General features: G+C 41.8%; 1 protein-coding gene across 14 annotated transcripts in view; it reads left to right on the top strand.

Annotated features, from left to right (window-relative positions):
• Positions 1-26,776, top strand: part of ARNT2 (aryl hydrocarbon receptor nuclear translocator 2) — a 133,274-nt gene extending 106,498 nt beyond the window's left edge. For all 14 annotated transcript variants that reach the window (XM_069798414.1, XM_069798412.1, XM_069798410.1 and 11 more), the window contains 7 exons: positions 7,123-7,195; positions 7,353-7,476; positions 11,635-11,734; positions 14,419-14,557; positions 16,695-16,860; positions 19,473-19,609; positions 22,082-26,776. In XM_069798414.1, coding sequence (XP_069654515.1) covers positions 7,123-7,195; positions 7,353-7,476; positions 11,635-11,734; positions 14,419-14,557; positions 16,695-16,860; positions 19,473-19,609; positions 22,082-22,180 — 838 coding nt within the window. In that variant the 3' untranslated portion in view covers positions 22,181-26,776. The remainder of the gene's footprint in view (positions 1-7,122; positions 7,196-7,352; positions 7,477-11,634; positions 11,735-14,418; positions 14,558-16,694; positions 16,861-19,472; positions 19,610-22,081) is intronic.
• The last annotated feature ends 268 nt before the right edge of the window (positions 26,777-27,044 follow it).

Raw genomic sequence — 27,044 nt, 5'->3', positions numbered from 1 at the left:
AGGCTGCCTTAAACTAGCACAGAGCTTCCAGCAGCAGACCAGCTGCCCAGCTGATATTGGAGGAAGGTTAGCCTGATTCCTAAGCCAAAGAGAAAATTGCGTGTCCATGTGCATTGTGATCGTTACCATTCCGTAGTCCTGGGCATCTTCTCCTTGAGCTGTGTGTACTCTTACAGCCTATGAAAGCTGGCAAAATGATTTCCTAGTAGGCTTCAGTGGGAAGGGTTCCTGATACTCAGTTAAGATCTAGTGGAATATCCCCAAGTATGGGGACAGATCCAACCCCTTATCTTAAGAGGGAAATTAAATCATCCTGTCTTTGAGTTAATATTTTCAAAAATCTGTCATTGGACCTCTTAAGAGGAGGTCACCGTAGGAGTATGGTGGAGGTTCATCACTGTGTGACTGAGCAGAGGTGCTTTTAGAGCCTCCCGAGTTCTAAGCCAGTAACTGCAGAAGCTAATCTGGCCTTGATAAAGCCATTACTTTATAGTGTGTGTGGGGGTTATAAATATTTCTTCTTTCCAATATAAACTTAACCTATTTCTAAAACAAAATCTGCTTCTGGTCTGACCAAAGATTTTTTGCCAAGTTTTTAGCTCAGAGGAAGTTACTGGTTTTAAGATCTCAACCTGTTAGACTGTATAATGGAAATGCTGAAAGAGCAGTCTACTGGTGGAGATGCATGCTGAGAGCTCCACTTGCAAAACCAAACCCCTGGGGCTTTGGCATTCAACTTAGAAAGCTAATGTCTCTGCGTGTTCCTTGACTTGCTCCTTTGGACATGACACACACCTGGACTAGAAGGGCTGTGCTTTCACTCACTTGAAACCCAGCAACACAATAGTTTTGCTCAGTTTTTTCTGCATACTGAAAAAGTCAGGCTTGAACAGCTGAATAGTTAAGCTCACTGAAAACGAGCAAACGTGTCTTGAAATCAGACAGCTAATATCCCCCTGTCTGCACTGTGCATCAAAATAGATATTTCCACACTTCTGCTGTCCCATATTTGTTTTCCAGATAATTTGTATATGCAAAAACAGGCCTGCAAAATAAAAAGTGACTTCTGAAATCTGTCCCAGGCTGGCTTAATTGTGCTTTGTTCCCAAGAGTCCACAGATCAAAAAGTGGGGCTGTAGACTTACGTTGTGTTGACTCTGGGAATGTTTTTTTCTGAGCCTCCACTATACTGTTCAGCTTGGCATGGCAGCACTTACTGTGATGAATAGGACTGTGCCAGCTTCTGGCTCTTGTTATATCTCTCTTGCTAGGTTTGAATAACAACTCAGAGATGTTGACCTAATATGGAAGTTGCCTGCTGCTACTTTGACAGAGGATGTTCCCTCTTTTCTGTCATGTAGAAAATGTTCTAGTCTTATGGCAAGATACAACCCATTATATGTCTGCTTTTGAATAGTAGAAAGAATGCATTATTCAAACTGTTTTCTGTTTTTTCCGCGTTTGTTCCACTTCTCAGACAGATTTCCAAGGACGACTGCTGTAGTATACTGCTGTTCCTGCCTGTTTGTGGATTTTTACTTTTTTTTTCTTTTTTTTTTTTTCCTACATTTGAGGTCGTGTTTTGACTTCTGATTTCCTAGATGCCTTGCAGAGTTGTACGTCATGGTGACTGTTGATTTCCACCTCCTCATTCAGCTCCTGCTGGGGCTAGATGTTCGGTACTGACCCCAGTGTACGTGGCCATTTTTACATGTCAGTGGAAGTATCAGATGCTCTGGGTCCAGCAAAGTGCTTCACGTGGAGACCGAACAGGGGTGCCTTCCACTGCGCAGTTGTAGGCAGTTCTGCAGAGACAGATTTTGATTTCTCTGTCGCTGTGGTAACCTAGCCAGCTCCATAAAATACAGGTTTGAGGCAGTTAAAAATTCATCACGAAATTGTAAATGCAACGTTGCCAAAAGCTGTAGGTTTAAATCAGCTTTTAACTTAAGATATTTTAAAGCCACAGTACATACGTCGGTGTGTCTGTCTGTTAACAGAATAGCTCTTGTTTTGCCTTGGTCAGTGAACAGCATTTTCCCGAAAGACTGTAGAGGGCAGTGGTGGTTCCAGTTGTGGAGGGATTAATTGATTTTTTGTTGTTGTTTGTTTGATTTGTTTGGTTTGGGGTTTTTTTTTCTTTCTTTCTTTTTTTTTTTTTTTTTAAAAGATACTCCTTTGGAGCTTCAAACAGCCAACTTTCCTAACTTGCTTTTGATGCGGAAGGATAACGAAACATTAGGTTCAAATGTTCACTTAGTTCCTTGCAAAAAAAAGAAAAGAAAACTTACTCTCAGTTTCACTTGGGTGTAGTCATCCAAGAGAAACTTCCTGGAGAAATGAAGCATTTAACGTTTAGCATTTGTGCTAGGTTCGGCTGAAAAGAAGAGTTCCCTCATTTGACCACATCTTCCTGTGTAGTTGGGACTGTTCGATTTCCAAAAAGAAATAATTATTGTGGTCAGCGTTTATTTAACATAGACATAGAGCAGCATTTGAATGAATTAATCTGTCATGTTGATAGATAAAACTATATAAAAGTCTTTGTATATCTAGAAGAAAGATATTTTTCTGACCTTTATGGAAATTTTGATGTTTCGTTTTTGTATTCCCGAAGTCCAATGCTGCACTGCATGCATTTATGAATCCTACAGTTGTCCTGAGTCTCAAGACTTTTGTCTCAGAGTGAGCTGGCACAGGTCACTGCTGGAGGCAGCCTGTCAGATGAATCAGCCCATGCTTGTAGGAGAGATGCTTTCTGTTTCGCATTCTCATGGGCCAAAATACTAAAGAGATCAACTATTCTGATAAAATTCCAGTCTACAGTAGTGATGCTAACGACTTACTTTCTCATGATCCCAGTGCTATCTGTGGACTATCTGATCCCTCAAGGCCAGTGTAAGACAGACCCTTTCACAGGGGTGACTTTGAAACTGTAGGCTAAAAAGGGGGAGATTTTGAGAGATTCTGAAAGAGGATTTTAGAACAGCAGCCCCAGGGCTTTTATTACTCCCTTTTTGTCCAAACCAGACACAGGAAGCACGTGCGCCTGTATTACATAAAAATAGCTTGGTAGGGATGCAGTAATATTTTTTTCTCTCCCACCATAGAGACTTGATTTTGAAGTTCAGATCCTTTTTTGGTTACTCTGATGCCTGGAAGAGAAACAGGTGACTTCATGTTCATATAGAGATTAATTTGGCTGAAATGTCTCCAGTGCCGAAGGAACTTTCACAGAATCTTCCCTTTTCCTCGAAATACATTTACTGAAGTAAATTTGAATTAACTATCAAAACCTTCAGATTCGCTGAACCATTCCTTGTTCAAGCCAAGGGGCTTTCCCAGTTTCATACAGAACCTGTGGGTGAGCCAGGCGTTCCTGCAGTACAGGCAGTCCTCTGTTGACCTTGACAATACTTTACTCACTATGTTGGGTATCCTGTAGAGCCAGGAAATTTCTTTTTCATTTACTCCTTGAAGCTGTGAAACTGAAATTGACACCAAGAATAGTTCGGGTTTTGGTTTCAAATTCAGAAGGCAGTTTGAGTTTTGTCCAAACCGGTAATAAGCTCTTGTTCTGTATCATCTTTACAAAAGTGATCCAGCAATTGGGTGACTGAAGGGACCTGCATGTGTTGACTGTTCAGTCAAAAGGGCTGGCTAGATGGCAAGGTCTGAGGCAGCCACAACAGCCGCGCTCAGCTCTCCCTGGTCAGCTGGTCCATGAATTGCTGCACAGTTTCTTTCAGGCTGCGAGCATCATTTCAACTACTTATACAGTAGCAGCAAACAGCAGCAGAAGATGCTAACCTGGCTTCACATTTCAGTCTTAATGAAGTGCAGCATAGCTTGCACAGAGTTCTGTGAAGATACACTTAAGTATTTGGGTTTTACAGGAAATGGATTTGGGAGGTTGTTCCCAAAGTTCAGTGCTGTTAACACAATGTGGTATTTATATTGTACTGCAGCTTAACGAGTATTAGAGATGAAAGATAGAGAAGGGCGAAGGAGCACTAAGTTAGAAGTGCCTACAAAACAAATAACTAGTAAGTATGCTGTTTTGTTTGGCTCATTTGTATGTATATGGCTGAATCAAGAAAACATACTTTATACAGAACAGAAGAGACCTAATGTGCTGTTTATTGACACACGCACCAAGTTGTTGGTAATAAAAACAAATGAAACAGTGTAATTAGCTTTCACGTTAACAACAGGATTTAATGGGTGTTTATTGTCCACAGGGTGGTATTTAGAAAAACTTCCCCATAGATTTGCCATGATTAAATTACCTCCTATAGTTCTGTTGGAAAAGAATGCATTTTAAGCTTGCGAACAAAGAATTTCTTTGCATTCCAGAGGTAATTCTTAGGAATTTTCTGTTGGCTAAAATAATGTGGAAAATCCATGGCTCTCTAATGACCTGGAGGACTGACTTATTTTGCATGTTACTCATAGCACAAAAGTGATTCTGTGTACTATGTGTTTTTGCCCCATAAAGCTAGCAGAAGGCTTTTGGCCATCTACTCTACTCTTCTGTTTGTTGCAGGTCAGGAATTTCTTTCCAATTTGCCATGCAGCCTAGTAGCCAGTGTCTGAGCAAAGTGTCTTCTGGAAAAGCATCATGGGATAGAAAATCTGTTACTGACTTCAGTAGCTTGTTTGAGTGGTCCCTCACATTCCCATCACTTTGTGCCTAATTTGTCATTTGACTTTGTCTGCAAGTTTGTCTCTCAGTACCTTGATATTCGGATCTATCTAGTTCAAAATTTAAAAGAAGATTTGGATAAAAATCTAAAATTCAAGCCTGTGGCGAAAAACGTATCCTAATTATCCAGTTTCAAATTCATGATCTTGCTATTTTGCAAAATCTCTTCTATTACCGCCCGTCACATTATAGTGTCTCTTTGGGGGAAAACCCACGTGGTATGTAATTCCTGTCCGTTAGGTGGTTTTTCCTTCAGAAGGAGGCCAGAAGCATACAGAAACTGTGACCACTGTCAAGTATCATTTGCAAGTATCAAGCTTACTTTCTTGTCAGTCCCAATTTATCCTAATCTCTGAGCTTTGGCATAATTTGCGGGTGCTTATATTTTCTTTGCTAACTGAGCAAAGAGCCTCACAGAGATAGTATGCTACCTGCACATCCTCTTGCTAATCTTGCTAATTGTGATCAAGCGATGGAAAGCAAACTTTTAGATAATTTTGCAGCTGCTGAGGTTTTTTGTCATTACATAGGCAGTCTCTGAGATGCTGCAATGCCAGCAAGCTCCCAGCTTCACCCTAGGGACTGGTTTGGTGCCCTTCATGGTATTGGCCCATGCCAGAGCAAGAGACTATGCCTTCTCCATGGCAGTGATGCTTCTTCAGACAAGGGCCACGGCAGAACCTTTCCTTTTTACAGGGAAATCTCAAGTTGTTGTGCCTGCGTATCAGCTGGCCTGTTGGCTGCAAGCTGCTTTCAACACCGAGTTGTGAAGTGAAGGTGATGCTGTGGCCGTGCTCTTCAGGGCTGTTGCTTGTTCAGGCTGCAGCCTGGGCGCAGCTCAAACCCAGCACTGTGCTGGCAAGATCATGTGGCTCTCGTGCTCTGCCGTCCCAGCTCAGTGTTGGGACAAAGCTGGGTTTGTTTGCAAACAATCTCACAAACCTATGCTCAGACAAGTGAGGTTCCTAATGACCTGGTGTGGGGATGGTATAAGTCCAAACAAGAAAGCAGAAGTTCACATTTTAATGGTAAAATTCTGGTCTTAATGCATCAGTAGCACTTTTGCCTTTCATTTCAAAAGGATTGGGTTTTATTTCCGATAAACTGTACTGCACAGTGGCTTTTTGTGTAGAAGTTGTTTTGTTGCAGTAGCTTCAAAATTTCCAATAGCAACAATTAATGTAACTGTCTCTGAATTTTTTTTTTTTTTTTTTTAAATTAGGTGCTTTGAATTTGTGTCCTTTCAGAATTAAAAACAGCAAGTGAAGAAACGGATTCAGAAGATCACTGTGCTAGATATATTACAACTCTATAAAAGATCTGTACATTTTTATAAATGGCAATATTTGCACATGTAGAATGTGAATATGTCTGACTTACCACCACTTGCATGCTGTTCCTACAGGTCACCTGCCAGTTAATTCTCATGACTTCCAATAATTTTATCTGTTGATACTGGCTAATTGTCATAGCTAAGTAACAGAGCCTGACACTAAACACAAATCAAGTGTATTTCAAGAATCTGCAGAGTTTTCAACACTAGAATTCTTCATTCTGGCGTATGGCCCCTAACATTTATTAGCTCTGGCAGTTTCTTTTGAAGTATTTTTCTGTTGCTGCTGCACATTTAATTTTTCCTAAATTTATATAATTGGATTAAGGCTATTACTTCCAGTGATTTTTGTCTCATTTAAACAACGGATATTTTTTGTTCAGTTCTGATTAGCGTGAAAAGGACACTTGTGTTTTCTGTAGCATTCGTCAACACAGATTTATTTTCCGTAATGTCTTGATTTTATATAGTAGCACAAGCACTTTCTTTCTGGACATTCACTGCCTTAAAAGCTTTCAAAAATTGAATAGAATCTGGACTTGGATCCTGAGGAGAGTAGAACCAAAGCAAGTTAAATGGGTTTTATTAGAAAGAAGGATTTATATGCAGTTCTTTCTAGCTCAACAGGTTGTTCCATTTGGTCTGACATGATTCAGACAGAGCTTTGATCACTTTTTCTTATTGGCTGGCATAATTCTGCATTAATGTTACTGGAGGTTTCCTGTTTACTTCAGTAGAGTCAGTGAAGGGATCTGGTATATTCATCATTAATATGAGGGAGACATTCTTGGTGTCTTAGTAGTGAATCCTTAAATTGTTTATAAAGAGGTTGTATTCCATCCTCCATTACTTACCCACCTACATTTCTGTGCTATTACAGCAGAACTCTTCATGTGCCCTGTTACATTCCTGTGGTGCAAGCTTTCTCAACAAGAAAGCTATAAAAACACATGAATCTTGCAGGAAAGGATTTACTAAATCATCTGAGAGACATTTCACTCAGAGTATAAAATAGGAGACCATGTCTGTTCCTTTTTGTATCTTAACTGGTTTTCGTAATGAAGTCATTTTGTCTCCCTTGCAGACAACTTCAGCAGCAGCAAGCAGAACTTGAAGTACATCAAAGAGATGGGCTGTCATCCTATGACTTATCTCAGGTGAAATTTCTCAAGTTTTTATTTTTGTGCCTCTGATCTTTTAAAACAGAAAGCAATGGGAGATTTCAGCAAAATTAAAAATACATTGTGACTGTCCCGGAATTCCTTTTTGTCCAATATGATGGAGGGAATTACCTTCCTCTGTGTATCTCAACAGGTGCCTGTTCCAAGTATACCAGCTAATGTTCATGAGGGTGGAAAGTCTGTGGAAAAGCCTGATGCTATCTTCTCCCAGGAGAGAGATCCTAGATTTGCTGAGATGTTTGCTGGAATAACTGCTTGTAAGTGAATGTCTCCGATGTTTAATTTTTAATACTATATTAAGCTTGGTTACATCATGTGGAGCACAGCTTCAAGAGAAGGAAGAGAAACTACAATGTGGCAGAGAAATTTCCAAGCAACGTCAGTCTTCAGGATGTTTCCTAGAATTTGCCTTTAGTTGATATTTCCTCTAAAGATGATGAAGAGTAAATTCAAGGAGGGAAGGACAGCTTTCGTGTCACCACCAGAGCTACCTATTTTTGATTCTCTTTTCATTTCACCAGGGCACCTTAAGCAGTGTTCATAGATGCTAAACATACTGAGCAGAACTTGCTGTTTCTAAGTACATATTTTCTTTCTGGAACAGCAGGTATGAGTTCATATCTCTAAATAGATGTGAATTAAGAAAGTTACCATGTAGTCTTAAGATAGGCCTGCAGTTTTTTATCAAATTACCAGCTTTTGCATTGATGCTTTCAGAGGCATATGCTGCCTTGAGGTGTAATAATATACTTGTTTTCTGGTCAGTTCAGGCATCTCCAGTCACGTTACCTGTCACTGAGTCCTTGCTCTTTTTCCCACAACTTTTGAACTTGTTGGCAAGTTCTTAGAAGAGTGATAGGAGTCTCAGAAATAGTATGTTCTTCTATGTTTCGTGAAAACTACTGTGAGAACAGAGTCCTTGCTGAGTACCATTACCAAAGGATTTCCAAGCCCTCTTCTAAGAGGTAGCAGCCAATTTGTCAGTCAGACAGACGTAGCTGACTCAAACTAGCCCCAGCCTATGCTGCCTGTTGCCCTAACAGACAGAAGTCATTGAGAAGACTGGCAGCTGAAGGGGTGACCCGAAATATATCTGTAGGAAACCAGGCTCATTAATTCCACTGCTGGTGGAAGAATTCGTTACTTGTTTATTGTTCTTAACTGTCCTCACTGAAAAAGAGAAGTTTTTACATTTGTTTTAAATAAATCAACGTGCAAGTGTCACGCAGTGCGTGAAGGAAACGACCCACAGAGTTTGACTCCAGGGGTGCTGGGAGGTGACCTCACTGTATTGGTTTCTTATGTCTGGCTTGGCCTTTTCAAATGGAGAAGGCATTGTAACTGCAGGATAGACTTGATATTCTGTCCTCCTGTTGCTAGGACTTCTCTGGTTTTTTTCTGTTCATCCTTGTCTGTCTACTCTTAACAGTGAAGTCAACAGCTGAGGCCATAAAAGGGGTCCATTAGAAGGTAGCAAGACGCCAACCCTAAACACCAGAATGTGTTTTTCCAAGCAAGAACATCTTGCTTTTTGGCTGCCTTATTGGCTCTTTTTCAGGCAGCTCTCAACTATTTGTGGGGAGGGGTTAGGGTTAAGGGTCTAGCAAGCTGTGAGGTAGCTGGGAGGTTATGTTCTTGGAAATGCCATTTCTCTTTTCATTCTTATCAATTTACAAGCTGTGCTTTTTTTGGGCATTCACCCTGTCTGAATTTCTCATGGAAGCTGTGATCAAGGTCTTCTCTGAATGATAAAAAGAGATGGTTCACAGTTAGAGTTAAGATACGCTGTCCAAAGCCAATATTGACAAACCTGCATGCTGCCTGCAAGACATTTGCATTATGTTGATACCCAATCTCATTCTCTGCTACATTCTGTAAAAATACAGGTTTGACATAGGGAGATTGTTGCCATAATTGCATGCAGTGGCCACACATAATTAAAAAACAAAAGTGGGGAGAGGAAGCCTGGCTTCACCGATTCATGCAAGTGCCTTGAAGTGTGGGATGGTGTGGTTCTTACGGAGATCTTTGTTCTACAGGCAAAAACACTGGTCCTGCTGGGAGAGGGGCATATCAATGACCAGTACAGTGATGGGGTTTAGAGAGAAGCAGATCTAAGGATACAGGTGAAACACCGAAACAAAATAGATTTTCAGTGCTGTACCAAAGGTGAGAGCAGAGAAGTAGTGTGTAAAGTCGTGAGTGGGAATACAGCTGGGAGACATGTGGGCCAGATTCAGAGGCTAAAGAGCATTCAATGTAACTCAGGAAAGAGATTTAAAAGTCAATTTAGCTGTTTGGGGTTAGTTTAGCCGTTCCCTTTGTCTTGGCCTCATCCTGCGGCACAGACCCTGGTAGCTGCCATGGTAACTCTGCTCCAGTTGAGGAATTCCAGTTCATTTAGGGCACTCTCAATTTTGGTGGCGGGTTGTTCTCAAATATCTAAAGTACCTGAAGGATTTTGGCTCAGTCTCTTCCAACCCTGAGAGTTTGGTATCCCTGTGAAGTGTGGCCTTAGAAAATGGGAAATTTCATGCAGGAATGTCATTACTGCAAAAAAAGGCAAAATCATCTGTCCTTCTTCTCAAAGATATCCCAACCCATTCTCAATTCTTCCTACTATATACGCAACCTCTTCTAGACCTTGTCACCATTTCTTCTTGGTTTTTTTTATGTGAGAGTGTAGTTTTGCAGCCCAGACTCGGTGTCTGTGCTGGGCAATATGTAGCCAGTGAGGAATTTCTACAAATGTCTACATTACAGAGGAAAAGCAATGACAGCATGCATCAGTGGCATATGCACTCCTCTGAGGCTTCTGTGAGGTAATTTGAGGTGATTTTTTCTTTGGGAAGGCAAGTTTAGATTCTTGTTAGGAACATAACGTAAGAAGAACTTAGCTAATGGAGAAGAGCTTGTGTGTGTTGGAGGCCTTTGGTGAGCCACACTCCCAAGGTCTCTAAAAGCTAGGGAAGACTAAAAAATACTTCTATTACTTGTGAGTTGAGTAGGCCTTTTGTCCAGGAGAGCATCCCGTGAAACGAATGGGAATCTGAAGAGAGCAAAGGGGACAATGAGGAGGCAGACTTGATTTCTAGGCCTGTCAGAGGTGTGTAGCAAGAGATGACTGCAGAGCCATCAGCAAGTTGCGCAGTGTTTTGTGCTTGGAGGTAGTAAGGGAAGACGGGGAAAGTGAATAAATGGTGGTGGAGCAGACCTTTAAATTATTTTAAGAAAAGTGGTAGTAATGCAGTTTCCCTGGGCTTTGGAATAATCCAGTGCCAGAAAACTAACTTAAGGGACCAAATGGCACTGTTCACCCAATCTTGTTTCATTCAATTAGAGACTGATCCCCAGTTGCGACATTAAGAGTAGACTATAAAAGTTAATGGCATCTCCATGTGTGTTATTCACTATGCTAGTCTGTCTACACCCCGCTGGGATGCTTGCATCCCATTTCATGGCTCCCTCAAGCCACGTATAGGGTAGCAAAATCCGTAAGAGGCCGGTGGTTTGCCTTGCCACAGCTCAGGTGCGCAAGTCTTGCAGACACTCAGAAGCAAAGTGCCTCCGGCCACCTGTAAGACTGAAATGCAGGTAGGGGCCGTAGGATCACCCAGGTTTGCAGGTAGTCAGCCTGAGATCCGCAGGCATGCCACCAGGCTGCCTGGGAGAGTCGGGTACTCCTCTCCAGCTGTCCTGGAGGGAAGCAGGGTGTCAGCTGGTTAGGACAGGGGCTCTTTGACACCATTCCTTGGGACCTTTAACCCAGCGGGGTGTGGGCCCTCAGCTGCTACTTCAGTGCAAAGAGGCTGCAATAACAGCAGCAGCCCTGGAGGGTTTCTTCTGGAGCCAGAAATGTACCTTCTCCTGAGGCTGTTCCCGGGTGGGCCACGGAGCTGCACGTGCATTAGACCTTCTTCGGCCCAGGCTTGTTGGATGTGACATTCCTCCATTTCCCCAGGCAGACTCTCCCATCTTTCTTCCGGAAAACCTTTGTTCCCCTTTCCAGTCTGTAGCTGGGACTCGCACACCCATCGCTCCCGGCCTCGGCCAGAGCCGCTCTCTGTCTCGCATTCCCTCTCCTGCCTGCGTGGCTGGGAGCAGCTTCCAGTGGGCACAGAGGTCTGGGCTGTGTGGCTGGAGGGCACGTACCAGTGTTATGTTCCGTGCAAACAATAGCATTAATGAGGTACATCCTGGGAAGAGGGTATGAAGTAGACACAAACCAGCTGTGCCTCTAGTTTCATACTGAATTGTCATTCTTAATGTCTTCCACAGGGCTTCTTCATAAAGCTTTAAGAAGGAGAGAAAAATCCCTGCTGCGTATATACATTGCAGTTCTCATTAAATAATTTTGCCTTCATTTTCTCATCCCCTAAATTTTTCTCTTTCTGTGATTTGTTTTTCTTTTATAGCAGATAAAAAAATGATGGCCTCGGCATCCACAGCAGGAAACCAGCAGCTTTACTCACAGGGAAGCCCATTTCAGCCAGGACATTCGGGAAAGACTTTCAGGTATTGTAGTGCAGATCCTGAATGTATCAGCTTCTGTCTGATAGTGGGAGACTGTTCCCCTTTGCTCTAGTGGAAACAAAACTGACCTAAGATGCAAGGGCTTTCTTCACATGAATGAACTTTGCTTTGTGTACACTTCACTCCTATGGGATGTCTCAGCACTTAGGCTAGGCTTACAAGATGAGATGATGTGGATATCTCTGTTAAAAATAGTGGCTGGTAAGTGGGTGCTTGTTGCTGTGATGATGTAATTGGAAAAAAAGCTAAGAAGCAGCAACAAATCATGAAAGGAAATAAATCTGAGAGGTGATGGGGCAGGCTCAGAGATCTGAGGAACGTTCAACCAAGCTAGGAAGGTGCAAAGATTTGTTTTGCACTTACAGCTGTCAGTACTTCTGCAGGCTGCCTTGAAGGGCATCAGCATGGACGCCTCATTAAAGGGAGCAGAGGGATGCTTCATCCATAGTCCCTGGTGAGGGCTGGGACATGGGCATGAGTAGTTTTCTAAGGCGGCTTCCAAATACACATAAAGTGGTGGTCTGGCATTTTCTGAGGCATTGTTGAGTTATTCCAAGTACGTGTCATTGCCTGCCAGCTGGCAATACTGATCTGGCTAGTCTGAAGATTAAAAGTTTGTCTTCATTTCCAGTCACTTTTTGAGAGCGTGGTAACAGTGATTATATTTACCTTAGTGCCTTACATATCAGTGTTTTGGGACTGTCATACTGGAGTTTCATTCTCCTGTTTTAGACCAACCAAGGTTGTGAAAGTGAAGGAACAGCCATTCAGAGGCTGTCAGTTCCAGGAATTAGAAAACATCTGCAAATGATAATTGTATTTAAACCAATGTGTTCTTAAAGTTAGAATTGCTAATAATCTCAGTGGGGAGAAGTAAAATCCCCGTGCGTGTGTTTTGTCAAATTAAAACCAAGAATAACTTGGCGGGGGGGGGGGAGGGGGGGTGGGGGGGAATATGACAGTAAATTAAAGTGTCTTTTAATTCGATATTGTGTATTACTGGATGGTTGACTTGCCATCTTGGGGTTTGGCGTGTGTTTTGTTCGTTTCCTTTGTTAATTCCTGATGTTTAACTATAGCTTTTTTCCTACTGCTGTTCTGTTACATCAAGTAATGACACAACTGCCAGCATTTCCACCCTCGATGAACTGTCTTCCCTGAATACTCTCCAGGCTGGTCCATTCAGTTACTGAGCCTGGGCAGCCTTTAGGCACTATTTTGCAGACTCCTGGTTTCAAAGTATATATTCCAGATGCAGTCCAAGGCCCTTAGACGATGGGACTTGCCAGTCCAGCTGGGAAGCTGGTGTCGACACCTGACAGTAGGGCCAGTCCTCCCCAGCAGCTGTTGTGTGCTTCTGAGTTCAGCCAGATTTAGATGGACTTTCTGGTCTACATTTCCCTCTTTGGAGACTCTGTGGCTGTAAAAAATGAAAATAAAATAAAAAAAAAAATAGAAAACAAACTCTACAAAGCATTTCTAAACACACACTTTGCATTTAGGCAGCTTAAGAAAGGCAGAATGACAACTCCCATATTCAAATGCCTGCCACGTTTTGCTTACCACTCTGGGAGGGATTTTGTCAGTCGTCTTGGAGGATTCAGAGTCCTGTATCCTCTCTGCTCAGCATTGTTTACTTCTTTTCCCAGTCTGCTCTCTTCTTTCTCTGTAAAATGATTGTGAAAATAGACAATAGGGAAGGGATTGGAGAAAAGAGCAAGCCATTTCAGTTGATGCACAAAAAGCATTTTTGTATGTTGTGTCTTCATTTCATTTATATTCATTTATATATTTATATATGACATGTAAAAAAATAAATATATATTTTTATATATAAAAATATATAAAAGCACATTCACAACTTGTGGTTGTATAGATTCAGTTCAAGCTTCCATGAAAGTAAAATGGTAAAGTGGAGCAGTCCTTCATAAAAATTTCCTCCTAGTTAGGAATTTCTGGGAAATTTCTATGTAGTAAAATTCAGTAATTAGGAAACAGCTAACATATAAACAAGCTCCTTTGGAAATACCTTTTTTTTTTTTTTTTTTTTTTTAATTCTAAAGCCATTACATTAGTTTAAGTTTTTGTCTTGATTATTCTTTTGCCTGGGTGCATAATGCATGCTCTTTTTTAGCATCAGTTGGTGAAAATAGGGATTAAAGCTCAAATTTTTAATATATAACACACACTTCTTAATTTTGCAGGCAGGAAACAAAGAAGTACTTATAAGTATCATCTTTTTGTGCATCTTCGTTTAGGGTGGCATTTAAGCAAATGCTTAAATACAGTTGACTTTAAGCACAAATTTAAAATTAAGTACCTACTTGAATACTCTCCTCAAGCAGGTTTTTTTTTAATGCATTAAATACTAAACTAGTATGGAGCTAAGTGTTTATGCAGCATTTGTTAGACTGATTTTATTCTTGCAAGCCGTTTCAAAGAGATTATAGAAGTCTAATTCAAAATAATTTTGCCCTCTGTGTCTATTTGAACTGACATTTTGGAATGCCAATATATTTCATAGTTTTGTGGGGGTTTTAAGTCAATTTTATTAAGACAGACTGAACAAATAGTTTTAATGTGATTATCAAAATTTCCATATCTGGAATACTATTTGTGCATTGAGAATATATCCTACAAATGAGGCACTGTTTCTGTTCCTTTAGTTCATCTGTGGTACATGTGCCTGGTGTGAACGACATCCAGTCTTCTTCATCAACAGGCCAGAATCTGACACAGATATCTCGCCAGCTAAATCAGAGTCAGGTTGCCTGGACAGGAAATCGCCCACCATTTCCAGGACAGGTATTGATTAAAGGTGTTTTATTTTTGTGGTCATTAAAGATTTGCAATCTCTGTGCTTTTTGCAAAAGAAATAGTAAACACTACTTATAATGTGATTAAATGTACTTTGTCGTTATCAGTTGTGGTTGGAGAGAAATCAGTTTCCCCGCTTCTGTTCCTTGGCAGGTTATAACAACTTAAGACAGCTGCGTAACTGCATTTAGTTTGTAATAGTGTTTATAATAGCAGCAGTCGCTACGCTGACATAAATCCCAGTGGAAGGTCTCAGTCCTGCGCTTATTTTCATGTGTGCACTGAACGAAATAAAGGAGGACAGCTGTTATGCTTTAGTGTTAAGCCTGTGCATTAAATCTTTCTTGGGCCAAGAGCTTGCACCCAGCAATGTTACCCACAATTAGCAGAGTTATCAGAAAAGGGCACATACAAATGCAGGCACAAATTCAGAGCAGAGGCTACTTAGCCCATTGCCCCTCCATTAGCACTGCCCAGTGTAGCTCACACTTTGTCATGCGCTGAAGGAAACAGCACGTCCCTCTGTGATGCCCTGCGCTTGACAGAGTTGGCCCAGAAATTACCTCTTGTTCTCTGTAACAAGAAAAACCTGGTTTGAAACTGTTAAAGACAAAGAACATGAAATAATCATGTTTGATGTATCATTAATGCTGCTTTTAATCACTCTTGACTTTCCATTGTTTGGTAGACTAGAATGGCGTGTTGGGGCAGACACTAAATAATTTTTCACTGACTGAATTATTTCCACATTAATCACGGATTTTTCTCAGCCTTCAGTGTTGCATGGTTATTCTGTCATACCTGTTTAATGAAATCCAGTTGTAACACTGACTTTTTTTTTAACAATATGGAGTGCGCTAAAATTGACTAAAAAAATATTACTAATCCCTCTTACTGTCCAATTCAGTCCAAGTCAACAGAGTTTGTATGCGAGTGTAGGGAAATTAGAATTCATTCGTCCATCATAAATAAAGTAAAATAGAGTTAAGCCTTGCAGAAGTGACACATCATGCTCTCACTGTCATTGTGGAAACCTTTAGAAATGTATGATTTCTTACCTTGGAACTGAGCTGAAGACTTAACAGCATCTTCATCATGTTATATGCCTGTTGGGATCTGTTTTCCTCCCCCAGCTCCCCTCCATTTGTCCAAGAGAATAGCTTCACTTGAATGCATTGACTGCCAATAACAGTGCACATCGTTAGAAGTATCCAGAGATGTAACCACCTTTAAGTTCTCTTTGTGGAACTGGTTAGGCAGTAAGTTTTTCTTGGAACTGCTGGATTTGTTCATGGTGTGGGAAATGGTTTATAAGCAGATTCTATTTGTAGCATTATATGTTGCTGTAGCACATGACTTTGGATGAGACACTCCACCTCCCTTAGTCTCAGCGTACACGTTGTACATTTCTCAAAGCAGTCTGCAGTGTTTAATCATTTGTATAACATTCTTGGAGATCCTATGACGAAGCCATTATGTAGATGAAAATGACAGCAAGTTGTTTTTTAATACCCTTGAATTAACTCAGCTGCCTAGTTAAAGGAAAGTTAGACTATTTCTTCCCTCCTCCCAAGGCTGGTGATTCACACTCCCTCCCAAGCCTTCTACAAGGCAAGATAACTTTTCTGCCTGTACTTAGGCAGTGAGAGAAAGCAGCTCATTAGCTTTGAAACTTCTTTGGCCATTTTCCCCCAAGCAGTGGAAGCTCTGGTCATCTGAGAACTGCGTATATTCTGCAAGACATTTAGATAACCGTGATTTTACTGTGGCACTGCAAAATCAAAACACCTGGCAAATAAAGGTGAATTCTTTATACCTGTTCATTTTGAGATTAATCCTCGTAATAGAGGTGAAGGAAATGATGGTTTTCCAAATAGCTCTGATATTGAGTACATGTGAGCTAATTGGCAGGAGAGCTGTAATCGTTGGTTTATAGTCTGTTGTGTTCCTTATGCAGCAATAAGTTGGCTTTGACAGAAATGAAATATGGCTGAGACAGGAATAACGTGCCTTTTTGCATCTGCAGAGTTTATTTAGCCTTTACTTTACATTGTTAAAAAGGTGACTCTGCTGTGCTGTTCCTCAACAATAAAATTCATTCCTTCTTTTACCCCTTATTCCTCAGCAAATTCCGTCTCAGTCTGGCAAGGCTCAGTCATCGCCCTTTGGGATTGGAACAAGTCACACCTACCCAGCCGATCCGTCATCATACAGTCCCCTTTCCAGCCCAGCCACCTCTTCTCCAAGTGGGAATGCCTACTCCAGCTTAGCAAACCGAAGTGCAGGGTTTGGTAAGTTTTAAATGAATTAACACAGAAATGCACATCAAAGTGAAATTCTCCAGCATTAACTTCATTAAAAATCTTCCAACCTGTTCTTTTGGTGGGTCGATGGGGAAGCCTGGTTGTGAAAGGGTTTTGTTTCCTCCTGTTGAGCATAGCGGACAGGGATGACCTGTTCCCTCCATGCTGCATCTCCTCCACATCCAACACACTTCAGAATATTGTGGCACTTTATGGTATGAGAGAACTTCCCCCCCCCGCCCCCAGTAAGTGGTGTCATGAAAGATTCAGAAGTTGCTTACATCACTAGTACATACCCTCCCAAATTGTGGTCAGCAGGTTCAATTTCTTTTTACTTCTCAGGAGAACACTTAAAATGACACAAATTTATATTCTTTTCATTTTTCAACTTCCCTGACTGCATGGCAGTGTCCTCGTGCCCAGAGGTGGCTTGTTGGAGTTTGGCTGGAGACAGGATTTTTTTGTATCCCCCACTGCTCCTAACCTAATCAGAGTAGGTGCCATGTTTTGCAGTAGTTTTCTTTTCCTATTACGTGTGAATTCCGTGGCTTTCAGACCATGACCCAACGGGTGACCCCTTGGTAAGTTTTCTGCATTCCTCCAGCAGAACAATATTCAGCAGTGAAAAAATTATGGATCCATCAGTGATAAACACACATGGAGTCCATGAAAAATGTTGCTGGCTGATAATAATGTGCAATTCTAAAAAGCACAGGTAGCAGTGTGCTAATGTGTGTTGTTTTTCTCTGGTGCCCTGAGAATAAAATTGGTGCAGATCTGTTGCAGGTTAGCCTCACTGAGTGCAGACATGTGCTGCATTGCCTAGAAAAAGTGCATTGAAATGGAGCTCTTCCCACAGAGCTTATTCATGCCTTCATTTCCATTTCCATTTCCACCAGGCTTTGTACATTTGTTTATGAGAGCGCCTTGCATTTCAGGCCTAAGCTACTTGGCAAGAACCCTTTCACCTAATGAGAAACATTTCCTGACCTACATCAGTTTGGATACTATTAATAGCACAGGCTTCACAGAGACAAATGTCTTGAACCTCTGGCTGGCAGTAACCGTTTTGCTGAAAAGAAGCATCATTTGCCTCACTGAGTTAATTTCAGTGTATTGTTCTGAGAAGGAAAAAAAAAAAAACCCAATGAACAGAACTTGCAGCTTTCTTTTAAAGGGTAACTTAGATGAATTTTGTTTTGGCCCATAAAATGGCTGCAGGGTTTCTGAGTCAGCTGAATTATTGGTTGTGGTAATGTCAGTAAGGGAAGAGCTGTAATTATCTACTTCAGATGTGATAGAAATACGTCACTACAGCCTGTTTACTTTCCTGTAAAATGTTCACTTTATCTGTTTTGCATGGTTTAGCTGGTAGCCAAAAGGATTGGATTAAGCACGTGTTTCTGTGTTTTCTGAAGCCATGACTGTGAGTAGTGACTGATTGGACAGGATCAACTCTGGTTATTGGAGACCTGACATAACATGCATGTAGAAGTTTGGCACAGGAATTTTGGCACCCTCAGCAGAGGGCACTGATAATCGGGGAGAACTAGATCTACCCAGCTTCGTGCTCTGCAGTGAGGGGAAAATAGACAAAAATTGTAGGAGTAGTTATATAGGAAAAAAGGAAAAAAAAGAAAAAGGAGAAAATGCTGGAGGAAAAGCATAAGCCTGGTGGCAAGCTTTCTAAAATGCTAATTCTTAGAAGGAGACATTGTAAATAATTGAAGGAAAATTATCCAAAAATTTTAAACATTTGGGGCCAGTCTGTAGAAGTACAGGGTAAAATGAGTCCAGCTTAAGTGTGACCTGTGACTGTACTCATGAAAAGTGTATGTGTGACCACATCAATGTGTGTGGCATCATGTTTTTTTCTGGTAGACTATTTAGAAGAAATCCATCTCCCTGAAATCATCATTTTAAGTGTATTTACCATAAAGCCTTGCTGTTGCCATTACTCTCTGTGAAATTTAAATGGCCTCAGACTTCTAAGAAACCATCACCATTCGAACAGGACAATTATTTGCTACAATCTGCTTGTTAAATCATTTTGCAGCGGTAATATTGGAGGACAAGGTAGTCCCTCAAACAACACTCTGCATTTAATACAGCAAGACTGTTGTCTGTTGATCTTATTGTTTTTACATCTGCTTACATGCTTCTTAGATGAGTAGGTAACTGTGCACCCACTGCTCTGCAAGAATTAGTCTTTTAAAGAGAAAAGAGCGTTCAGATGATGCAGTTTGGTTTTTAAGTAAAATGGCAAATATTCCCTGTTAGTAATTAAAAACCAGTGGGGGAACACTCGAAAATTGTCTTGCAGTGCCTGGTTTATGGTGTCACTGGGCATTTTGCTGTAAGCAATTCACCTGCCATGTCGGGGCAGCCACGGCAATGAGCTTTGCTCTCGGGTTGTCCCCCACCCTGCAATCAGGGCTGAAACTCCTTTCAGCTTCCATCCCACAGGGGCAGGGTGTCACTCAGGGTCTTTTTTCTAAGTCTCATTTGCAAACATGGGCATTGATGGATGAAGCCTCAAAAGCAGGCAGACATTTTGAAGGAGCTGTTCTCTGACTTCTGCCCTTTCTCCCCCTGGCCAGCTGAAGGTGGCCAGAGCAGCGGCCAGTTCCAGGGGAGACCTTCCGAAGTCTGGTCCCAGTGGCAGAGCCAACATCACAACCAGCAAAGCGGCGACCAGCATTCACACCCACAGCCCAGTCAGACGGAGGTGTTCCAGGTGAGGGGAGTTCAGCGAGCCCAAAGTCCCTCTGACAACTTCTCACTGCTGAGTTGAAGAACTGTGGCCCTCCACAACTGGGGTGCTAGCAGGGCTTGGAGCAATTACTTCCAGCTGTGTGCTGCTGTGGGTTTGCACTGCTATTAACTGGCATTAGCTAGAACTGAGATGGTTTTGTCTTCTGCCAAAGAACAACATCTTTGCTGATTTAAAGTACTGTTTTCCCTTCTCTTTGCACCCTGTACTTAGGGCTTATGTGTTCTGCAGGGAAGCCATGAGATAATCCCAAACAGAGTGTCTGTCTTATCCTGGTGCTGGCCTCTAAAATCCCAGTCAAATCCAATTAGACATCAGTGTAATTCTCTCTGATAGTTCAAGCAAGAAAGGAGTCTGGTTCCCCATAGAAGACAGTGGCAAATAATTTTTTAAGGTTAAACCCAGTCAGATATTAGATAGCTGGTAAACAATCCTCTTCAACTACCTGATTTTGTAATATTAAGTATTATTTTGGGCCTTCACTGCAGATGGAGTGGGACTTTTTAAGTTAACTAATAAGGTCTCTGTCCTTGTATAACTTGTTTTCAGATTAGATCAAGAAGACAGTTTGCAACAAAACAATGCAGATAAATGCAGAAAAGACAGTTCAAGCCCCAAGCAAGGTTTAGAAGTGGGGCACCTCGTTATCTTTTAGAAAGCAAATTCACCTGCAAGACCGGGCTCATGTTCAGTTGCTTGCAGGAATGCTGCAGAAGTGACATTAGCCTGAAAATATTCCTGTGTGAATGAACCATTGCTTCATACAGGAACAAATAACATCACTACATCTGGAATAACTACCTGTCTGCATGCTCTTACCCCATGGCCCAGGCAAGATTAATCTGTTGCATCTCTCTCTGTAAGCAAAGTTTAATCACTTTGCACGTACTTTAACCCAAAAGCATATTCAGGGTAATTCCGGTGGAGCCGATGGCAGCGCGATTTGATGGCCCACAGAGACACGGGGTTCCAAGCAGCATCCTGCTTGTGTCTCAGGCAAGCGCTGTGTCCCAGCAAATGTCCTCTGAAATTTGTGGGAAAGAGGGCCAAGGGAGAAAGGGAGAGCTGGGCTCACCTGAAGAGCTCTTGGAGGTGACTGTGCATTTAGAGGGAGTTAGGATAATAGCTGGATGTGATGAGAAACTTAGATGAGCTCAGTTCAAAGGCCTCCAAGAAGTTGCTTGGACTGTTTGTGCCTGAAGCCAACCCTGGGTTAGCTGGACATAAAGAGAGAGGCAGACTTGAGAATAGAGCTACCCTCCTGGGTCTGTACCTGAGGAGACCTTGCCTCGGAGGCCCCAGCAGCAGAAATGCCTTCAAAGTGGTGGCAATTTAAACAGGCGGGGGCAGCTACAACTTCCCCTTGGCTGGGGAGGAATGTGGGAAAACATAAAATAACTGCAAGTTTTGGTCAGAAAATGAAGGTTGACCCTGGCAGCTGAGAAGCTGCCAGTTGAGTTCACAGCCTCTTTCACCACCATCAACAGGGATGCTACAGAGACCTCAGATGGATTTTAATCTGTCTTTATTTTGGGGTAAATTCTCAGTACGCAGCAGCTCTCAGTAGTTATTCCTTCACAGAGCAGATCCTGTGAGCTTTCTTATATGCTCTTTAGGTTTTGCTTTATTGTAAGGATAATGAGCCATCCCTGGCAAAACTTGGCTTTGCAGTAAGAGCTTATTATTGTAAGGACTGACAGGAAAAGCAAGCGTAAACTCTGGTTTTCTCAGCAAGGGATATCTTTTCCCTGTGGCTTCGGTCTCCGGCTGAGAGGAGAGGTTGAGCGTTTTTTGAAACCTCCTGCAGGGACCTCACTTGGCTCAAGACACGTGGGAGCAATTACCACGAAATCCCATTTCTCCTGAGAAGTTCCTGCTATTTCCTCTGCCTTTGTACGTGCAGGAAAGCTGCTTGGGCATCTTGTTAGCTGGGGTGATGTCCAGTCTTTAGTGTTCCTCAGAGGACGAAGAGCAGCAATACGTTCACTTACAAAGTGCTAGTGAGGACATGACACCCTCCCCAAACCCATGCTGATAGAGGAAGAGCTCCTTTCTGTTGGGTGCGGGTGTGAGTTGTTGAATACTTCCCATATAGTGAAACCAGAGAGTTTGCTTCTTTCCATGTGTAGCTACCCCTTCCAAGGGGAGCTGTTTCAGCCTGGGAGGAGTATGGGGCAGCTCAAAGGTGCCTTATTCAGGGGAGCAATCCAAAACTTCTGCCCTGCTCAAGTCCCACTTCCTGCTCAGAAACACTCCAGCAAAATATAAGTAGCACATAAGCCTTAGCCCAGCCCTTGCACAGGTCTGGTTTTCACCTTATTTATCTAACCTTTGGCCTTTTCTGGGTTTACACTGAAAAGATGAACAGGAAACAGTTTGTGTCTGGATAACGTGTTAGCAAGTGACACTTCACTTTGATTTTTCCTTATCGTGCAGGACATGCTGCCAATGCCGGGGGATCCAACGCAGGGTACTGGCAATTACAACATTGAAGATTTTGCTGACCTTGGCATGTTTCCACCATTTTCTGAGTAGCTTGCGAAGCAGAAATGGAAGTTCTTCTCCAAGGCCGTTTCAGTGTAATTTTGGCTCTGCTTTTTCTGTGTTGCATTTCTGTAGAAGCTACTAAACCAGAAGACACATTTCTCATGTTTCAGATAGTGGTGTAGGGCTTGCTCTCTCCTCCTTGGGGTGCATCAGTACCGACAGAGGAGCTCCAGCACTTGCTAGTGTTCATTGACAGCTCCTTTTTTTTTATTTTTTTTTTTATTTTATTGTCATCTACCTCAGAGATGAAAAACTTCGCTTGATTTAAAAAAAAAAAATCTCTGAGTCTTAAATATTTGAATGTGAATGATACCTAATACTTCCTTTGAATGGTAATTTTTAAATAGATAACAAAGTAACAAAGACTAACAGAGAAAAGGTAAGGTAATGTCTTGTTACAGTGCCTACCGCTCAATTTCGATGCCTTGCTTTAAGCTTAAGTTTCTGGAAGCAGACACAATATTCTGTTTTCTTTGATTCTTGTAGTTTTTAGGTCACTTTAAATGTGAGATTAAGCAACATAACGTAGGCCTCTCTCACCAGAAGATTCAGCTCCGCCTTTTCTAACTTAAACTTGAATGTGTGTACATTTTGGTACTTTATGTATATCTTGTGCTGTATGAAGTGATTTCCTGTACTGGTTTCTTTTGCCTTTACAAAGGGTCCATTCTGGAGTGTACTGAAAAGGTTGACGATGTATGTGGAGGATTTAGATATCGTGGGAGCCTCCATCACTTCACATAGGTGTTCTTACTTTTAATTCAGGTGGTTCTCTATTCAGAACAAACATTTACTTACATAAGCTATTAGTCTGTTTTTGCACTGAATTGAGGCCTATAACTCTATACATTTCTCACTGGCTGCTTTAATTTGTATTGTTCTTGCTTTCCCAAAAATATTGCCTCGTAAAAAAAGACTGTAAACACATCAAGATTGCATTTTCTATATTAGCTGCATTTCCTTTCTGTGAAGTACTTTTTTATACTGTGAAACCTTACATTTTAACAGTGCAACGTGGTGGCCTATTAACTAGGAAATCATTCAAGCTCATTTGCTGCAAGCAGTGAGATGGTTTTGTAGTGTATAATTTTTTTAGAGTGAGTTGGTAATAGATATCAATTGGACTATTGTCCACTGCGTACACAGTGATAACTTGAATTTTTGCTTGGATTCCCAAGCAATCACTTCTGTTAAACCCTGTTAACCCTATTCTGTTAAATATGGGATTTTCAGCTTACTGAGTATGTTGAGGACTCTTGACTATTCTGAATGCTATATGCTCTTCCACAGAGGTAAGTTAATCGCCTCATCCTCTTGGGCGAGTCACCTACCATATGTCTTCACCAGAAATTTTTATTCAGCATTTCATATGCAAGTTGAGTTACAGAGGTTGGGTTGCAAGGGTAGCATTTTTATCCAGATCACTTCTTCTGGGATGGGAGGAGAAAGAGTCGCTCACGAAGGACAAGGAGCCCAGAGTTCCCGCTTGTAGGTTGTTCATAACGTTCAGGGTTGGACGGTGGTAGCCAGCCTTTGCAGAGGAGGAAGGGGACAGCTTCCCTCGGCCTTCGCGTATTCAGGGGCCATCACGGACCTTGAAACAGCAACCCCAGGGCATAGCCCCCATTTAGAAGATCTCAGTGTCTGCAGCAATTCTTAGACCTCAGAGCACTAAGGCCTGCCTTCTCATAGCTCCTCTCGAACTCCGGGCTGCCTCCGACGGGAGGTACCGTGCACATCACTGCAGTGCACCTTGTCAGGATAATATCTTGAAAAGCAGGCAGGCCCCCGTCCAGCAGCCTGCTCTGGCCACACAGGCTTTATGCTGACAAGCTGGGCTGCAGCGAGCATGACCCAGGGACGTGGCTTTAACTCTGAGCCATAGGGTGGAGTTCCCGTCTGACTTTGCTTTCCCAGCCTTCTCCGAGAACAGCATGTAGTTTTCAGTATCCAGGAAGAGTCCTTCCTACTGTTTCTCTCACTAAATCTGGGACCAATCTCTTACCCTATGTGCAAGTGGAGCTAGGAACTCCTTTTTATTAGGAAATTTTTTTATATCTCTAGATGCAGTACTGGAGAGGCCTCAGATCTCCTGGTCTGTACTTGCCTCACCAAAATCACGCTGAGAACAAACAAAAAACCTCGTATCTCTTTTCTCCCAGAGATCAGGAAAATACCTTCTTAGGTGAGCAAGCCATGCGCTTACATACTAGTCTTTTAAATACATGGCTGTTTATTCTCTTGGAGCCTTCTCCCTTTTCGCTCACGCTGCTCGGATGAATGACTGCTCATTGAATTAGATAGGCAAAGCTCTGCTGTCCCAGAATGACATTCATTGATGTCTGTAAAAGGTGCCTAGATGCTGTGCCAGCTGAGCGAGGCGGTCAGCATTTGTACAGCAGGGTGTGCTTTTAAAAGGGGCTAATCACCAGGGAGAGAACAGTAGATGAGCAGTTTGTATCTTTGCACAGAAGATACTTGGCATGATAAACGTCAGTTGTTCTAAAATTTAAAAAAATATTTCTCCGTAAAGTGAAAAATGAATTGAAAAAGTGCTGTTCCTCTGTTCTATTTTACCCAACAAACTGCTCAAAGTATATTTATAACTTTTGTTCCTGAATTCAATCTAAAAATAAGGTTTTTAAAGTAATTGTACTTCTCCTAACATCAGCAATGATAACTTCCTTAGTGTGTCATGGTTTTTATACTACTGTAGAAGCCTTCTCGTGTACAGAATTTGGTTGTGCAGTTAGAAGCGCACTGTTAGCAGAATTTCAAGCACATCTTTTTTTGTTGTTTTTACATACAGTATTATTTTTCTGAAGCCAATATGCCTGAAGCATCAGAGCATGGACTGCTTCTCACCTTTTAGACCACTCCTGCCTTTCTGGTTGGGAAAGGGGATGGCGACTCTGTTAAGGGGCAGTCTGGATAGTGCCAGGTTTGGGTTCTCCCTGTGAGCCATTATCATCCCCCGTTTCTGTTCTGCCATCCCGAGCCAGTGCTTTCTTCTTGGCGTTTCCACCCTTCCTTACCTCCCCTCCCGTTCCCGGCCATCCCGTCTCTGCAGCGCTTTCCCACGCCCAAGTGGGAGGCGTTGGGTTGCCGTTCCCGAGCCACCGAGGAGGGAGCACTTCATGAGCTTAAAGTTGGGCAACTTTGTGCTTCTGACCGAGCAAACGAGCAAGTTCAGCATTTGCTACCGCTGCTGGGCATCCTGCGCTGCCCTCGCCCTGTGCTGCCATCGTGTCAGTGGCTTGCTCCTCTGAAACAGCCTCATCCCAGATCTTGTGGCCGAAAAAGCTGTGTAGTGTTGGCTGTGCTGTATCTTTTTGTCACGTGTTTGGTTACTAAAGCAACTTACTTATCCTATAGCTGAAGTTATAACGTGCATTTGGAATGCTAACTTTTTTATTACGTGCCGTTGGTGTAGCTTTGCTGGCACTTCAGCTGCCAGTTTCCGGAATTTCACAGGTGGTGGATTTCTCATTTCTTTTGTGTTTTTTAAGCTGGAAATAAAGCTGTGATTTCTGATCAAACTGTGTTGCAAACACAGTGTTTCTTGAAATGGAATCTTTTGGTTTTTAAACTGTTGGAGCAAGAAACCGCAAATAGTAATGGTCTGGGTGAGTTATTTCAATGAGCGGGCATGTAGACTAATAAGATTTTAGATACTAAAACATTTACGTTCATTTATTCAGACAAGCAATCCCGTTGAACAAGAGGGACTCCATCACATTACTTGTTACAAGTGCTACTGGCAGTAGCTACGGTGATGCTTTTAACCAGATAGTTCCATTTGTAGCTTTGTTGCCTTTTTTCTTTTGAAGTACAGTATGAAACTGTAAATACTTCTTGCAGTACTGCCTTTTTAACTCTTAATTACTTTTGGCACAGTGTTAAATAGTGTTGGATTTACCCAATTGCTATGGCATATATTTTTATACATAGGTGTACTCTTTTTTCGAGAATAATACAGCCATTTTGTCATTAATGCCTTATCAGTGTCATACTGCTGTTGCTCTTTGTTTGCAAGGTATCGAGTGGACTAATTTGTAGTTCAGATATTTTCACTTTTCCTGGCAGTGCTCAAGTTTGGCTTCAGGTGATTTTTGCCAGAGTCCCATTTTTCACAGTTGTTAGCTGTGAGAAGAGGAGAATGTGGGCTTGGTTTTGTTTCTATTAATGGAGGAAAGAAAAGGTGATGGCATCTAATTGTCTTTAAAAGGTCGGTCTTTTCCTACTCTAAACCAGAGTGCATTTCATGGAACTGATGACTGTGGGCACTGATTACTTTGTGTAGATTAATGGTCTTTAAAAAAAAAAAAGAAAAGAAAAAAAAAGAAAAGAAAAGAAAAATAAAACAACTCCAAAAATGGGCTTCTGTCATTGTTAGGCACTTGGTTACGTATCTGTTTAAACTCTTCATATTGATGTGAAGTTGTGCTGTGGATAAAGTGTATTTTGTACTTCTGAATGTTCTATATTTATGACTAACAAGTACAGAATCGGTTGTGTGTATGTATAACTAATAACTGCCTTTTTAAATTTCATTAAAATAAAAATGTCATGAGCTGTTGTTAATTCCTGTCTTTGTGTAAATAAGTAAGATACGCTGCTGGGAATCATCAAGTAGGAAATAACCCTGAATTATAAGATTCATGCCAAAAATTGGAAGATTAGGCATTGATCTTTGTCTTTGAAATTTCCTCCGGTGCTGTGTGGCTGTGGATGAGAAGTTCCTCTTTTATCTGTCTTGCATAAAGGCTGTCCAGAGGGAGTGGGAGAGGAATGAGAGTTTGAGATCTCCACTTCTAAAGAAGTTCCAGAAAAACATTCATTAACAGCCCTG

This window comes from Haliaeetus albicilla, chromosome 12 (assembly GCF_947461875.1).
Source record: "Haliaeetus albicilla chromosome 12, bHalAlb1.1, whole genome shotgun sequence".
Lineage (NCBI taxonomy): Eukaryota > Metazoa > Chordata > Aves > Accipitriformes > Accipitridae > Haliaeetus > Haliaeetus albicilla.
The sequence above is the reverse complement of the archived record's forward strand: the minus strand, read 5'-3'. Positions and strand labels throughout refer to the sequence as shown.